The sequence below is a fragment of the Peromyscus eremicus genome, chromosome 12, assembly GCF_949786415.1.
Source record: "Peromyscus eremicus chromosome 12, PerEre_H2_v1, whole genome shotgun sequence".
NCBI classification, from domain to species: domain Eukaryota; kingdom Metazoa; phylum Chordata; class Mammalia; order Rodentia; family Cricetidae; genus Peromyscus; species Peromyscus eremicus.
In genome coordinates, this window is record NC_081428.1 from 49,904,076 (window position 1) to 49,920,517 (window position 16,442).

The following is a 16,442-nucleotide window of genomic DNA, read 5'->3' on the forward strand; positions in this document are numbered from 1 at the left end:
TTGCACATGCTTTTTGATCTCTATGGCATCCATTTTCTTAGATACATACCTACAAACAAATGTGATGGACCATAGGATAGTGTGACTTAAATACTTCCTGTCATGGGTTAACTTGCTTGTCTGTTGCCTCCTTTATATTTTACAATTGTGTAACAATACCTGAGAATGTGGCCTTATTTGTAAATGAAGTTATTTCATCTATAAGTAGTTAAAATGAAATTATATAGGGTTGGAATAGGTTGGGCCCTTATCTAGTGTAACTGTTATTTGAAAAGAAGAATGGGCATAACCATGCATAAAGATAAATGTTCATGCGAACACAAGGCAAAGACAGAGGTGTGTTTTCTCTACAAGTTAATAACCAACAAAGATTGTCATCAAGCCCCAGAAACTAGAAAGCAGGTAAAGACTGGATTCTTCCTTCCTGTATTAGAAAATTTAGAGTCCTGTGATGACAAACCACAGCACAAAGACACTTAGAGACAAAAGGCAGAACTTCACTTACAAGTCCAAGAAAGAGAAAGCTGCTATGCAGGGTCACAAAGACCTTGTGCCCAACAGCAGGGAAACAGCAAGCTGGATCTGTAGGGATGGTTCATGTATGAAAAGCAAGGGGTAGATGTGGGGGGTACATCTCCGAGGTTGTTTAGTTTGAATAACCTCACAAGATCCTTAGCATGTTTGTCTTTAGGATGTTATTTTCCCCCTTTTATTAAAAATAGATTCTGCTAGGCAGTGGTAACATATGCCTTTAATCCCAGCAAGTGAATCTCTGAGTTCCAGGCCAGACTGGTCTACAGAGAGAGTTCCAAGATGGTGAAGGTTACACAGCAAAACCCTGTCTTGTAAAACCAAAAATAAATACATGATAGATGATAGATAGATTAAAAATAGATAGATACATGATAGATAGATAGATAGATAGATAGATAGATAGATAGATAGATAGATAATAAAGGTTCTTTTCTCATACAGTATATCCTGAGTACATTTTCTTTTTCCTCTAGTCCTCCCAGTTCCTCCACACCCCATCTCCCATCCAGATGCACTTTCTGTCTCCCAGGAGAAAAGAACACATTTCTAACACTTAACAACAAAAAACAACAAAATAAAATACAATAAATCAAAAAATATCTCATTGAGGTTGGACAAGGCAAATCAACAGAAGGAAGAGCCCCAAGAAAAGGCACAAGAATCAGAGACCTACTGGTTCACATATTCACGAGTCACATAAAAATACTAACCTGAAAGCTATAATATATACACAGAAGACCTGGTGCAGACTCCTGTAGGCCTTGTGCTTGCTACTTCAGTCTCTGTAAGGTCATATGAGCCTTGCTTATGATTTAGAAGGCTTGTTCTCCTGGTGTCCTCCATTGCCTCTGGTTTTTCCATGCTTTCTACTTACTAAAAGGCAGGGATCTCTGAGCACTGAGGGAAGGGATTTGATGGAGACATTCCATTTAGAGCTGTGTGTTCTAAGGTTTCTCTCTCTGTGTGTCTCTCTTTCTCTGTCTCTTTCTGTTTCTCTGTCTCTCTATCTCTTTGTCTCTCTTTCTCTCTGTGTCTCTGTCTCTGTGTGTGTGTGTGACTGTGTGTGTATGTGTGTGTGTGTGTGTGTGTGACTGTGTGTGTATGTGTGTAAAGTCTGGATGTGGGTTTCCCTCTGTGGCAGAAGGAAGTGTCTCGGATGATTCCTGGATAAGGCTGTGATCTATGAGCATAGTAGAATATCATTAGGAGTCCTTTTTTTTTTAGACCAGTAGTATTTGGTTTTACCCTAGGTCTGTGGACAAGTTAGTCTGGTTCTTGGTCACCCAAGCCGTGTCAAGTATGGGTTCCATCTGGTGGAGTGGGCCTTAAGTCAAATCAGACACTTATTGCTTACTCCACAAGCTTTGTACCACCAATGCCCTAGCATATTTTGTAGACAAGAGAGATTGTAGACCAAAAGTTTTGTGCCTGGATTGGTGTTTACATTTCTCTTTTGGTAGCTACAGAGTGTCTTCCCATAGCAAAGACACTAGAATGTAGGAGTGAAGGTTCTACACAGGCACCAGCTCAACCTCTCCATAGTTAATTAGTTGTGTGGGTGTTATCTTCAACAATGGGGCCTTGCTGTCAGTTTATGAAGAGCAATCTATTGTCTTGGCAACAGCTTAGGTTGTTTAGGGAGTTTCATGAGGCCCCTTTGGCCAATGGCTCAAATAGATGTAACCCAATCCCAATACTGGAAGCTTTGTTTGATGACAAGATATTCAATCTTCCTCATTATTTGGATACCTCATTAGGATTGCCTTCATTTCTTTCAGGAAGTTTCCACTCTACTAAGTTTCCATTCTGCCCCTCATTTCTAGCTGTCTTTCCCTGAATGCCCAATGAAATCTCAAAGTAGTGTTGATTTGCTTTTCCCTGATGACTAAGGATATTGAACATTTCCCTAAGTGTTCCTTGACCCTTTGAGTTTCCTCTATTGAGAATTCTCTTTATAGGTCTGCACCTCACTAGTCCTCTATCAGGCATGGAGTTGGTAAAAGTCTTTTCCCATTCTGTGGGCAGCTGATTTGTCCAAATGACAGTGTCCTTTCAATACAGACATTTTTCAGTTTCATGAGGTCCTACTTATTAATTGTTGATCTTATTGCCTGTGTTACTGGTGCTCTGTTCAGAACATATTCTGAGCCAATGTGTTCAAGGCTGTTCTCCACTTTCACTTCTATCACATTCAGTGCATCTGGTTTTATGTTAAGGTCTTTGATCCATTTAGAGTTGAGTTTTGTGCAAGTTTATAGATACAGATCTGTTTGCATTCTCCTTGGAGACATTTAGTTTGCCCAGCACTATTTGTTGAAAATGCTGTCTGTTTTCTAGTGTGTATTTCTGACTTCTTTATCAAAACTCAGGTGTCCTTAGGTATGTACATTATGTATGAATTTTGAATTCAATTCCATTGATCAACATGTCTGTTTTTATGCTAATACCATGTGGTTTTTATTACTATAGTTTTGTAGTACAACTTGAAATCAGGAATAGTGATAACTCCTGCACTTCTTTTATAGTTCAGGATGGTTTTAGCGATGCTGGGTTTTTTGTTTTTCCATATGAGGCTGAGAATTGACCTTTCAAGATCTGTCAAGAATTGTGTTATAATTTTGATGGGGATTTCATGGAATCTGTAGATTTCTTTTAGTAGGATGGTCTTTTTTACTTTGTTTAAAAACCTACTGATCCATGAGTATTGGATATCTTTCCATCTCCTAATATCTTCTCCTATTTTTTTTTAAAGAATTGAATATTTGTCATACAGGGGTTTCACTTCCTCAGAGTTCTCTCATGATGTTTCATATCATTTTAGGCTATTGTGAAGGGTGTTATTTCCATGATTTCTTTCTCAGTACATTTATCATTAGTATATAGGAGGACTTTTGATTTCCTTTTGAGTTAAACTTGTATCTAGCCACATCACTGAAGGTTTTTATCAGCTCTAGAAGCTCATGGTAGAATTTTGGGGATCACTTATGTATACTATCATATCATCTACAAATAGCAAAAGTTTGACTCTTCCTTTCCAATTTGTATCCCCTTGATCTCCTTCAGTTGTCTTATTACACTAGCTAAGAATTTAAGTACTATATTGAATAGATATGGAGAGAGTGAAGAACCTTGTGTTATTCTTGACTTTAGTGGAATTGTTTTGAATTTTTCTGTTTAAGTTGATATTCTTGACTTTAGTGAAATTGCTTTGAATTTTTCTGTTTAAGTTGATGTTGGCTATGGGCTTGTTGTAAATTGCCTTTATTTTGTTAAGTTATGTCCATTTTATCACTAATCTTTCCAGGACTTTTATTTTTATTCTTCTCAGTCCAATCACAGTTTCCCCTCCCTCCCTCCTCTCTTCACAGTGTCTCTCCCCAATTTGTCCCCTTCCCCCACTTCCAATTCTCCTTTCTCTATAGAAAAGTACAGACCTCCCATGTATATCAGCCAGCCATAGCATATCAATTTGGAGTAAGTCTAGTCACCTCCTCTCCTATTATAGTTGTATGAGGAAACACAGTAGGAGGAAAGAGTCCCAGAAGCAGGCAACACAGTTAGAGACATCCCCTGCTCACTCTGTTAGGAGACTCAAAAGAAGAAAAGCAACACAACTGTAACATATGTGGAGATGAACTAGGCCAGTTTCTTGTAAGTTCTCTACTTGGTGGTTCAGTCTCTGCGAGCCCCTATGAGCCCATGTTAGTTGATTCTGTGGGTTTTCTTGGGTGTTCTTGGGCCTTTTTGATCCTTTAATCCCAACACTGGGAAGGCAGAGGCTGGAGGATTTCTGAGTTTGAGGCCAGCCTGGTCTATAGAGCAAGCAAGTTCTAGGACAGCCAAGCTTAGGCAGTGAAGAACAGAAAGCTGGGGAAGATGTGATTGAATGAGGAGGCCATGTTCCAGGCCCAGTAAGCAGAAGAACTTGGCAGCTTTGGCCACATGGTTCTCTTCTGGCTTTATATGTAGAATAGAAGAAACAAGGTATGGAATTTGCCTCTTTACCTAAAGAAAGATGCTGAGGCCTGGCATGCGTCTGGGGTGTCCCTGAATGAAGGCCTAGTAGAGAGGCCATTTCATGAAGCTGTGAAGTTGAAGCCTAGACTGCCTTGAAGAACTCAAGATGTTAGAAATGCCAGAGTTGTGGCATATCTGCCAGGGAGAGCTGCTACCAGGGAGCAGAACCAGCCTATAGAAAAAAATGTGTTGCTGTCAATAAAGCTGAACAGAGCTGGACATCTGGAGAGTGTTTTTACATAGGACATGGAGATGCAGAGTCAGGAGTCTATCCTCCCTATCCTATGTTTTAGAGTAGTCATGTATATCCTGTGCCATTATATGTTGGAAGTATGTGATCTGCATTTTTATTTTTATTTTTACAGGTGAGTACAGTTAAGTGATTGCATGAATCTCAGAAGAGACTTCAAACTTTGAACTTTAAAACATTGTTGAGACTGTGGTAAACTATGGGATCTTTTCAACCTGGACTAAAGGAATTTTGCATTACAATATTGTTGCAAGCTTATGGGGGTCAGGGAAAGGATTGTGGAAGTTTGAATGTAATTGGCCCCATAATCCCAAAGAGAGTGGCACTATTAGGAGGTATAGCATTGTGGAGGTAGGTATGGCCTTGTTGGAGGAAGTGTGTGACTGGGGGGCAGCCATTGAGGTCTCATTTGCTGGAGCTTTGCTCAGTGCAGGTTGACCTTCTGTTGCCTACAGGATGCAGGATTCTGAGGTACTACTCAAGCACCACATGTGTTTGCATGCTACCATGCTCCCCACCAGGATGATAACCAACTGAAGCTATGAACCTGTAAGCGAGCCACTCCAATTAAATGATTTGCTTTATAAGAGTTGCCATGTCTCTGGTATCTCTTTAAAGCAATAGAAACCCTAATGAAGACAATAACCTTTGAGAGAGAACAAAAATGATCCAGAGCATGCACATGAGTAGGGCACACTGAATTTCTATAATCATAAACTTCCCAGGTGATGAACTAAATATTTGTTTCTATTGGAATTAAACTCAGCTAGGTACAAAGTAAAACTCCAAATAGCACTGCTATGAAAACATAGTTTATTCTCCATCACACAAGGCAACAAATGGAGGACTGAGAGCTGGTTGGGTAAATCAATGGTCATCAAGATTAAGTCTTTCCATTTTTCTGTTTTTCCACTTAATTGGTAGCTTCCTTCCTCAGCATTATCCATGAATAAAGTAGCTCTGGGACCTCCAGGAGTCACACCAGCACTGCAGTTCCACAGATAACTTGGAAAGCAAAAGAAAATTCTTCCTTTTCTTTAAGGGGTTGTCCTGAAAACATCACACATCTCATTTGTCAGAGCTAATGGTCAGGCTCAGATGCAAGGAAACCTGAAAGAGGCTGTTAGCTATGTCTGTCCTGACAAAATCAGAGGTATGTTATTGAGCAATATATAAGTTGCTTATGAAATTGGAGTTAGGTTATGGAGCAATGTATGAGTTACTTAACACTCAAATGTGCTACCTGATAAGCAACCACATGAACTCTGTGGCAATGATTGTTCATTTGTCTAGGATCAGCTCCGGCTTATATCTCATGATCTTGATTGAGCTTGCTTAGGGTCTAAGAGAAAACTGACACCTGGATCCTTATACTGATCTCAAGAGAGAGATGCAAGGCTTGACTGTCCTGGATCAGCTGTGTTCTGTTCTCATCCTCCAGCAGGCTAGGCCTTGCATATTCCCAAGGATTGAAAAGTAGAAGCACTCAGGACCTTTTGAGACCCCAACTCAAAACTGCCATTTATGTATCTTTTTATTGGACAGAGAATATTACTTTGAGTGAATAAAGAGTGCCCATGAACTCTCAATAGAGAGAATTTTAAGATCTACTAAAAACATGAGTAGGTTGGATGAAGATTTAGTCATGAAGAGAACTGTCTATCACAAGTAGAACAGGGAAGATAGACAATGAACCAAGCTACTTGCAATCTCTGCCCCTGTATTTCCTAGTCTTTTACAGAATTATAATGCTATATCTCTTCCCTCTTTATGTCTTGACTTAAACATGAAGACATTGTAGTAAAATAGGAGATAAAAAGAGCTCATACCTTACATGTGTTTGAGTGACAGTTATGAATAGATGTATTGCTTGACACATGGTGATTTCCTACTATTAAAGCAGGCATTAATCTTGATATTAGCAATCTTCCTTCTCTTTATTGTGTGCAGAGATTTGCTTAGTGTGCACCAAGGCTCATTCTTTCTCTTCAAGTTAACCACCTGCACTTTGTAGGCTTCCTACAAGTTAGTGAGGTCATATGATTGAGTACTAGTCATGGAATCTGAGCAGGTGTGCTTACTACTCCAGGACTGACTCATAAAGTATTGCACGTATGATCTTTCCCTCTCCCTAGTCACCTGCTGAATAGAAACTACTCAGAGAATTGTCGTGGCCCAGCCTGACTATCAAACAGTCCTTAAAGGGAGGAGTGAGAATTGAGAAATAAAGATATAAAAAATAGAGATGTAGATGTAAAATAAAAAGATAGAGACACAGGATAGCTGCAAGAGAGATCTGGGTCAATACCACAGTCACCTCCGATTTATTCCTAGTGAGCTTTTTATACACCAGAAAGAGGAGAGGTGAAAGACCTTCCTCTTTCAAGGTCAAGGTACAAAGTACAAACAAGTGTAGAACCTTCATTAATTTCCAAAACACCTGGGAACCATTCCTTACAGTGAAGCATCTTGTAATTAGGTCTTGAAGTATAAGACACCTGGTAACCAAGGCTTTGGCCAAAACATCCTATTACGCAGCCTTATGGGACAAAGCAAATGGGACCCTCTGACCCTGAGTCAAGATGGAATAGGGCCTCATTATGGAGTCTCTGTGGGCCCCCACAGTGAATAAAGTTGTAGAATAAAACAATAGCTTAGAGAAACACCCCTTAATCCTCTGGCTGGCCTGATCAACTACATTAGACTGTGAAATAGACAAGACACAAACTTTTAAAGAACCACTTGAGGTGACCATGCAAGTACCCTCTAGTATAACATACTCATTTTTCTTTCTAAACTTTTACTAAAAACAAAATGAATAGCTAATCACTTGCCACTGTAGCCAAGGAATAATTCTTTTAACTAAAAATATATATTTTATTATAGGATTGCTGTCTGTATCAAGTGAAGCAAAGGGTTCACCAGTGTCTTGCCCTTACCCTCCCTGATCCATCCCATCCCCTGTGATGGATGCATCACAGCAGACAGCAAAGAGAATTGGGACACTGGGGCTCTAAACAGTAAGGGGATTTTCAATGTTACCTCCATGACACCTTCTCTGTGCTCAACTTTTAATTTCTACTAAAGTGCAGAGATACTGCTAAAAAAAAATGGCTCCTAGCCATGTGTTCAATGATTAATACAAAAGACAACTGTCCAAAAGCAAGCAAGAAGAGAAGGCCAGCTAGTGGCTGACTTGAAGGTGTTGCTTCTCATGGCACCTGACATTTATGATCATTTAAATAAACAAACAAAGAGGAAGTTGATGGAATCCATTCCTGGAGAACTTTGGTGAAGGAAATCCACCTAGCACTGTTATTCACCTTTTGCTAAGCCATCTTCCTCTTTGGCCTGAGAAACAGGGACAGGAGAGAGTATATGGTCATTAATAGTACATGTGATGGTAAACACCAAGCTTTTGCCTGTATATTCATACTGCATGACTGCCAGCTGTCACAGGACTTCTAGCAAACATGGAGACATCAGGAACAGGTATGCTGGGTGTCAACAAGAAAGGTGACTGCAAATGGCTGTTTTCTTGTATTGTGTCATGAAACTAATAGGCTTCAGAAATCTGGATTTTCATTTTCTAGAAATAAACAAAAACAACAAAAAATATGATTAAGCAGGTATGAACAGAAACCCACAGAAGTCAAGAAACTTGTAAATAAACTCATAAAGTTCCAGCAACTTCATTTCTCCCACTGATTCCTGAAAGAGAGGGCCAGCTAAGTCCCTGCTCAGTCAGAACTGCAGCAAGGCAGACCTTTTGTCAGACCTGTAGGCTCCATTGTTTAAAAAATCCTGATGCTGAAAAAGGGCTGAGGGAACAACCTTGATGAGTCCATATAACATACTTTCCCAGTCCACTGTGCGCTCAAACTCATGACAATGTTTTCTTTCTAATGAGTCTTAACATTTCAGTTTTCTGTTCCTACCTGAAGTAATTTCTCTTCTGGAAGACAGCAAATCCCATGATGAGCAAAATGATTCCCAAAAGGGAAAGTTTCACATAGAGAATGGTCAGCAAGGAATGCAGTGGCGTGCTGGTGACACCTTTAAATACAGGCAAGGTTAAAAATTCAGGTCAGTTCAATAATAGTTCCAATTAAGCAATTAGAGGCAAACAGCTTTAAAATCACTTAGAGCATTCCTAGAGAATGTCAAAGTCAGAAACTCAATTATAATTCAAATACCACACACATATCATTATTTCAGGATCAAGTTTAGGAATAAAGTCTAATTTCTGTGGTTGATAGGTTTTAAAAAATATTTTAAAGTGAATAAATGCACACTATTGTTAATGCTCCCCAGTTATATAAGGAAAAGTTTCCATGCAAACCTTACTTTATTGTTATGAAAACATAATTGCATCTTTTCCACCCGTTCCTCTTTCTTCCTCCAACCTCCTCCATGTTCCCCACCTCCCATTGTTCCCTCTCAAATTCCTAGCCTCTTCTTCCTAAATTGGTGGTGTTGCCTATTTTTACATAATATGTAAATAACACCTGCTTAAATGATTCTGTGTTGCTTGCATGTGCATGATTTCAGGACTGACCACCTGATATTAGATAACTGATTAGGGCCATCTCTGATGGGAATATACTTCTCCCCCTCTCACCACCCCTTAGTCAACTGTAGATCTTTGTCTAGTACTGTCGTAGTTAAGGTTTTCATTGCTGTGAAGAGACACCATGACCACAGCAACTCTTATAAAGAAGACATTTAATTTGGGTGGCTCCCTTACAGTTTCAGAGGTTCTTTCCATTATCATCATGTTGGAGAGCATGCCAGTGAACAGGCAGATGGGGTGTTGGAGGTGAGAGTCCTACCTCTTGCAGGCAGCGGGAAGTGAACTGACTCACTGGGTGGTATCCTGAGCATAGGAAACCTCAAAGCCCATCCCAACCATGATATACTTCCTCTAACAAGGTCATACCCACTCAAACAAAGCCATACCTCCTAAGAGTGCCACTCTCTATGAGATTGTAGGGACCAGTTACATTCAAACTACCACAAGGACTGTGGACCCATGAGATTTTCCCCTAACATGTTTGCGTCACTATTGATGGTTTACTTGTTTCAGTTATGTTTAGGCAGCAATATTATTGAGGTTTCATGGGTGAAGCTTTTCTGTCATTTCCAGGAGACACAATGTTTTTTTTTTTTTTAGTAGTCTTTTGTTGTTATTTTATTATTTATTTTACATCCTAACCATTACAATAATAATAATATATTATTATTACAGCCCAATAAATATTTTTTTTATTTCCCCTTCCTCCTGTCCTCCCTTTTCTTCCCCTACCTCCTCTACACCATCCCCCAATCCACTCCTCCCCTGTTCCTGTTCAGAAAGGGACAGGCTTCCCATGAGTATCAGCAAAGCATAGTATATCAAGTTGCCATGAGACTAAGCTCCTCCCCTTGTATTAAGGCTGTGCAAGGAATGGAATGAGGAATAGGTTCCCAAGAGCCAGCCAAAGCATTAGGGACAGCCCCTTCTACCATTGTTAAAAGTCCCACAAATAGAGTAAGCTATACAACTGTCACATATATGTAGAGGGCTTAGATCAGCCCCATGCAGGCTTCCTGGTTGTTGGTTCGACTCTGAGTTCCTATGAGTCAGGGTGGTTGTTTCTATGGATTTTCTTGTGATGTCCTTGACCCCTCTGACTCCTACAATCCTTCTTCTCTCTCTTCAGCAGGAATCCCCAAGCCCAGCCTAATGTTTGGCTCTGGGTCTCTGAATCTGTTTCCATCAGTTACTGGATGAAGGCCCTCTGATAACAAGTGGGGTAGTCACCAATCTGATCAGAGGGGATGGCTGTTTCAGGCTATGTATCCACTATTGCTAGAAGTCTTAGCTTGGTCATCCGTGTAGATTCATGGGAATTTCACTTGCATCAGGTTTCTGCCTGGTCCCCAAAAGCCGCCCTTTCCAGTCATCTCTTTCAATACTCTCCACCTCCACCCATCCACCCCCAAATCAATCCCTCAAGTTCCATGCCCATCTGCCCCCAGTCTACCTAGGAGATCTATTCCCCTTCCCAGAGAGATCCATGTATCTCCCCTTGGCCCCTCCTTGTTACCTAGCCTCTCTGGGTCTATGGATTGTAGCATGTTTATCCTTTATTTTACAGTTAATATCCACTTATGAGTGGGTACATACCATGATTGTCTTTCTGGGTCTGGGTTACCTCATTCAGGATAAATTTTTTCTAATTCTATCCATTTTCCTTCAAATTTCCTTATATCATTGTTTTTAACAGATGAGTAATACTGCTTTGTATAAATTGTATAAATGTACCACATTTTCTTTATCCATTCACTGGTTGAAGAGCATCTACATTGTTTCTAGGTTCTGGCTATTACAAATAACGCTGCTATGAACATAGCTGAGCAACTGTCTTTGTGGTATGACTGAGCATCTTTTGGGTACATGCCCAAGAGTGGTATAGCTGGGTCTTGAGGTAGATTAATTTCAAATTTTCTGAGTCACTGCCAAATTGAATCTCCAAATGGCTGCACAAGTTTGCACTCCCACCAGCAATGGAGGAGTGTTTCCCTTGCTCCACATCCTCTCCAGCATAAGCTGTCATTTGTGTTTTTGATCTTAGCCATCTGACAGGAGTAAAATGGAATTTCAGAGTCAGTTTGATTTTTCATTGCCCTATGGCTAAGGATGATGACCATTTCTTTAATGTTCTCTGACATTTGAAACTCTTCTGTTGAGAATTCTCTGTTTAAATCCATATCCCCTTTTTTAATTGGATTATTTGGTTTTTTAATGTTTAGTTTCTTGAGATCTTTATATATTTTAGAGATCAGCTCTCTGTCTGATGTGGGGGTGGTGATGATCTTTTCCCAATCTGTAGGTTGCTATTTTGTTCTATTGACAGCATCCTTTGCCTTACACAGCTTTTCAGTTTCATAAGGTGTCATTTGTTAATTGTCGATCTTAGTGTCTGTGCTCCTGACATTCTATTCAGGAAGTTGAGGAGACACAATCTTATAGTAGATTTCTTGGTCCTCTGGTTCTTGCAGTGTTCTGCCCCCTCTTCTACAATATTCTCTGAGCATTAAGTGTAGGAATTGTGTTGTAGATGTATCCGTGGGGGTTGGACAAGGCATGATCAGTGTTCTCTGCATTTTGACCGTTTGTGGCTTTCTTAATGGTTTCTGTCTATTACAAAGAGAAGTTTGTTTGGGAAGGGTTAAGAGCCACACTTATTGGTGGACATATGGGTATGTAGAATTTAGATAGGTGTTATGCTGGTTTAATGAAGGGCTGTAGTAGGTTCATCTCTAAGACAAATGGTCTCACGAACCTTGAGTGGTTGGCTAGGTTTCCAGTACCAGTCTTGATTTTCCTCCTGTTGAGTGGACCTTGAATATAATTGGACAGCTATTGGTTGCTGCCAAGATATGGTTATGTTATTGTTCTTTAGGGACCAGCCTTGATTGTCATTATTGTGGTTCTTAAGCTTCATAGATTTGTGATCCTACCAGTTGCTTCCCTGTTGGGGCAACTTGTAGAGCAACTTTGGAGACGATGAAAGTGAGTTCTCAGGGAGGAGGTTTTCAGGTCAAATCCAGCTCAGATCCTCTCAGTCCTCTGTCTGAAGTGCATCCCATGAAAATCTTAGTCTTTTGAAAGATTCTCTTTTACCTTTTTTATTAATTAATTTATGTTTCTATTATCAGCTTGATACAGTATAAATTCTTGTCCTAATAGTGAAATGTTTCATTGAGGCTTGCCCAGTTTTGAGAATATCATATAATTATCCTGATCATATTTACCTACAACTCCTCTTCCTATCTTCTACCAGATCCACACCACTCTGTTACCCCTACCAAATTTTCATGGTTTTTTTTTTTTACAATCCACTGGCTTCTGTTTATGTTGCCCATATACTCCTGGGTTGGGGGCCTATGAGGAGAACACCCTTAAAGAAACTGACTCTCTCTCCTCAAGAAACCATTAATTGTCCATAGCTCCTCAGCTGACAGGGCAGGGACTCGGGAGTTCCTTTCCACTCCATGCTAAAATATTGATTGGCTTCATCTTGTGCAGGTCCTAGGCAGGAAACTACATTGCTATGAGCTTGGGAGTTTAGGGACCCTGTCAGGTGCAGAGGTTGTTTCTTCTGGTTTCCTCTGACCTCTGAATTTTGCAAACTTTCTGCTTATCCCCTTGACCAGTTGAGAGTTTCCACTTTAACCACAATTCACTTACAAAATAACCTTCTCTGAAGAGGCATGAGAATTCAGGTAATGTATGGGTAGAATGATACAAATGTAGAGGGTAGTTTGAATGTCCATTTTGCAGAATAATAGCCTTTGAGCTCCCCTATTATGGGAATTCTTTCACTGGTCCACTAGCCAATTGAGAGGAGCATTTTGGTCCAAGAGGTGGGGTTTTCACTGGGGATAGATGTGACCAAGGAAGGGTCTTTAAGATTTTTTTTTTTTTGAGTGAGGAATAAGCAGTGATGGGTGCAAGCTGTGTCTTGTGATTCTGTTCAGGTTCCCCATTTATTCCTTAATATTTGCGCATGGATTTTACACTTTAAAAAATGATAAAAGAATTATTTAAAACTCTACATCTATGGGCTCTTGGCCAAAATTAAAACACCAGGTACGTATTTCCTCCCCTGGCTTAAATCCAGTTGGAAACAATTAGTAGCCTGTATAATATCCATGGCATTATTTCACCTATGGATACTATTCACTCATCAGTTGATGGACATCTAAGCTGTGTCCATGTGCTAGCTAGTAGGACATGAGCATCTATGAACATGGATGGGCATACATCTCTGTAGTCAGACTTCTTTGGTATGTTCTCAGGAGTGGAAAAGCTTGGTCATACCATAGTTTTCTGAGGAACAGGCACATTGATCGCCACAGTGGCTGCACCAATTGTACTCCCAGCAACAATGCATGAAGGTTCCTTCCCCACTGCCCCCATCCACTGTCTCTTATTTTAATATTAGCCATTCTCGTTGGATTAAGATAAAAATCTTAAAGCAGTTTTAATTTGCATCACACTGATGGCTAAGGGTGGTGAACAGTTTTCAAAATATTTCTTGGCCATTTGTATTTCTTCTTCTGAAACCTCTCTATTCAGCTCCATAGCTCATTTTTCAGTTTGGTTGTTTGTTTTCCTAGTGTTTTGGGTTTTTTTTAATGACTTGAATATTCTAGATATGAATCCTCCATCAGATCTGTAGGCTGCCTCTTCAATCAGCTAACAGTTTCCTTTGCAGAACAGAAACTTTTTTTTCATTTTTCTTTATTAAGAAATTTTCTACTCACTGTGTAAGCTATCCACATACGCAGAACAGAAACTTTTTAATCCCATGAAGTCCCACTTGCTGCTATTTTATCTTATTTCCTGAGCAACCAGAGTCCTATTTAGAAAGTCCTTACCTGAGCCTATACCCTGCAGTTTACTCAGTGGACTGGCTGCTCTCTGCAAGTTTTAGAGCTTCAGGTCTAGCACTGAGACCCCTGCTCCATTTGGAGTTTATTTGTGTCCAAAGAGAAGAATCAAGTTTCATTCTTCCACATGGAGATAGCCAATTTTCCCAACACCGCTTACTAAAGATGCTATCCTTTCTTCGGTGATGGTTTTAGAATCTTTGTGGAAAAGCAGGTGGCTATAGATGCATGGACTTATCTGTGGGACATGGATTCTGTTCCATTGACCAATATGTCTGGTTTTGTGCTGGTACCATTCTGACTTTGCTACTTTGTCTGCACAGCACAGCTTGAAATTGAGTCTGATGATACTTCCAGTGTTTGTTGTTGTTGCTGCTGTTTTCACGATTTTTCTAGATGACTTGTAAAACATAAAACATTGCTAAGCAAGAAGGACATGCTCTAAACATCTGATGAATGAGAATAGTTCTTCAGCACTAGGTTTGGGTCAAGGAGAAGTGGGATTAGGATAGTGACTTGCTGGTTTACTAGGTGAAAGAGTTAGGAGAATGGACTTTTCAGAGGAAAGGAGCAACTGAAAAACCATCTGAGCTGGGCCTTTGTGCTGATAAGATTGTGTTACATGGTCATGATAATTAGATGTCTTATCAGCAATCCTAAACAATATAGTTTGAAAAGCTTCTGTATGAGGAATTAGAAGAACAGACATCCTTGAGATACCATGCAGCTCTATGCCACTTCCTCTATAGAGGGCCCTATGAATCTCTTCTGTTTGTCTGTCCCCGTGTTGCAGTCATTATAATAAACCAGTAATAGTAAGCAAAGTGCATCCTCAGTTCTGTGAACCATTCTACCAAATCACTGAACCTGATACATAGATGGTAGAAACATCCTGAATTTATAGTTAGTTTACAAGAACTGCAGGAGACAGATAACTGAAAACTTGTTACTATTATCTGAATGGGTCTGTTGTCCTAGTTAGCTTAACTGTCTACTTGTCACAGCTTAAAGTTACCCAAGAGCCCAGTACACTGTGGGTGGCACCAATCCCTAGGCAGGTGAGATAGGTTTGCACAGGTCTGAGGAGCCTGCCAGCAGCTCCATGGTTTCTGCTTGAGCTGTCTTGGCTTTCCTCTTTCCTCTCCTAAGTGGCATTTGGCCACAGTATTTGTCGTAAACATAAAGGAATTAGAACATTTATCTTTCATGGAAGAATATGTTAAATATCAATTATTCTTCTTTTTTAAAGAATGCTCACCTTGATTCAGTTCTATGGACAGAGTCTGGTTGCCTGTCAAATGGGAGACAAAGCAGAACGCAGCAGACACATTGCTCTGATCCCACTGGCATGTGCTCCTGACAGTCATGGTGCCATTGCTGTGTGATTCATTCTTTGTTTTACAGTCCCCATCTGGAGTCCAGGAGATCTGAGCAGCCGGCTTGCTTGCAGTTGCCTCACAAACTGCAGCTCTATTTTTCCCTGGAGACAGGGCTACTACAGGGGGGACTGTGGAGATAGAAGGGAAAAAAGATTCTGTCTTCAAACAAATTACAAAGGCATTTGTTTCAATCTAAAATCTGGTGACCTAAAATACCACAGTGTGTGACATTGTTGCTTACCTAGAACTTGGAGGTTATGTCTTCCTTGGAAATTCCCACTAGGTGTTTCTATCTCACATGAATAATGCCCATCATGATCGAGGGCCACTGCACTGATCTGAAGATCAGGACTCTGGTCAGGTGTGGAAGCCCAGGTGATTCTCCTGTTTGTACAGTTGGTTTCACTGGTCTCCTTGGTTTCTACTCTGTAGGATATTCTGCAGGAAGGTTGGTCTCTTAGGATTATTTCCCATGTTATTAATACTGCTTTTGTCAGTGGAATAGCAGGGCAGCACAGCAGAGCCTTTGTACCCATCTGCACAGACACTGTAATGTTAACTGGACACACACACAAAGAGGAGAGAAGAAAACCTGTGTTAAGTCTGTCCATGGCAGCATGTATGAAGTTACACTAGAGCATTGCTTGGCTAATGAACGTATTCCAGAAATATCAGATTTTTCTCAAATTTCTACTTTATGTATGTTCACTCTATCAGAATTAAGTACATCATTTACCTTCTAAAGTAAAAATTCAAGGCCTGAGGTTTATATATGTTTTGCACAATAAAAGCTCACACTGCCTGTACACTGACTTAAAGAG

At 40.1% G+C, this 16,442-nt stretch overlaps 1 protein-coding gene across 1 annotated transcript; it reads right to left on the minus strand.

The window, feature by feature from the left end:
- Positions 1-8,735: 8,735 nt before the first annotated feature.
- On the minus strand, positions 8,736-16,232 carry LOC131922239 (cell surface glycoprotein CD200 receptor 5-like). Its single transcript, XM_059277012.1, has 3 exons — positions 15,863-16,232; positions 15,501-15,749; positions 8,736-8,857 (listed from the first exon to the last, which is right to left on the minus strand). The coding sequence occupies exons 1-3, from the start codon at positions 16,230-16,232 to the stop codon at positions 8,736-8,738; spliced, it is 741 nt and encodes a 246-aa protein (XP_059132995.1).
- Positions 16,233-16,442: the final 210 nt, after the last annotated feature.

Excerpts from the sequence above, each read along its gene's own strand:
- LOC131922239 (XM_059277012.1), bottom strand. The coding sequence starts at position 16,232 with ATGGACAGACTTAACACAGGTTTTCTTCTCTCCTCTTTGTGTGTGTGT. Across the intron at positions 15,750-15,862 it reads ACATAACCTCCAAGTTCTAG|TCCCCCCTGTAGTAGCCCTG; the intron begins GTAAGCAACAAT and ends CTATCTCCACAG. Across the intron at positions 8,858-15,500 it reads GTCCATAGAACTGAATCAAG|GTGTCACCAGCACGCCACTG; the intron begins GTGAGCATTCTT and ends CTGTATTTAAAG.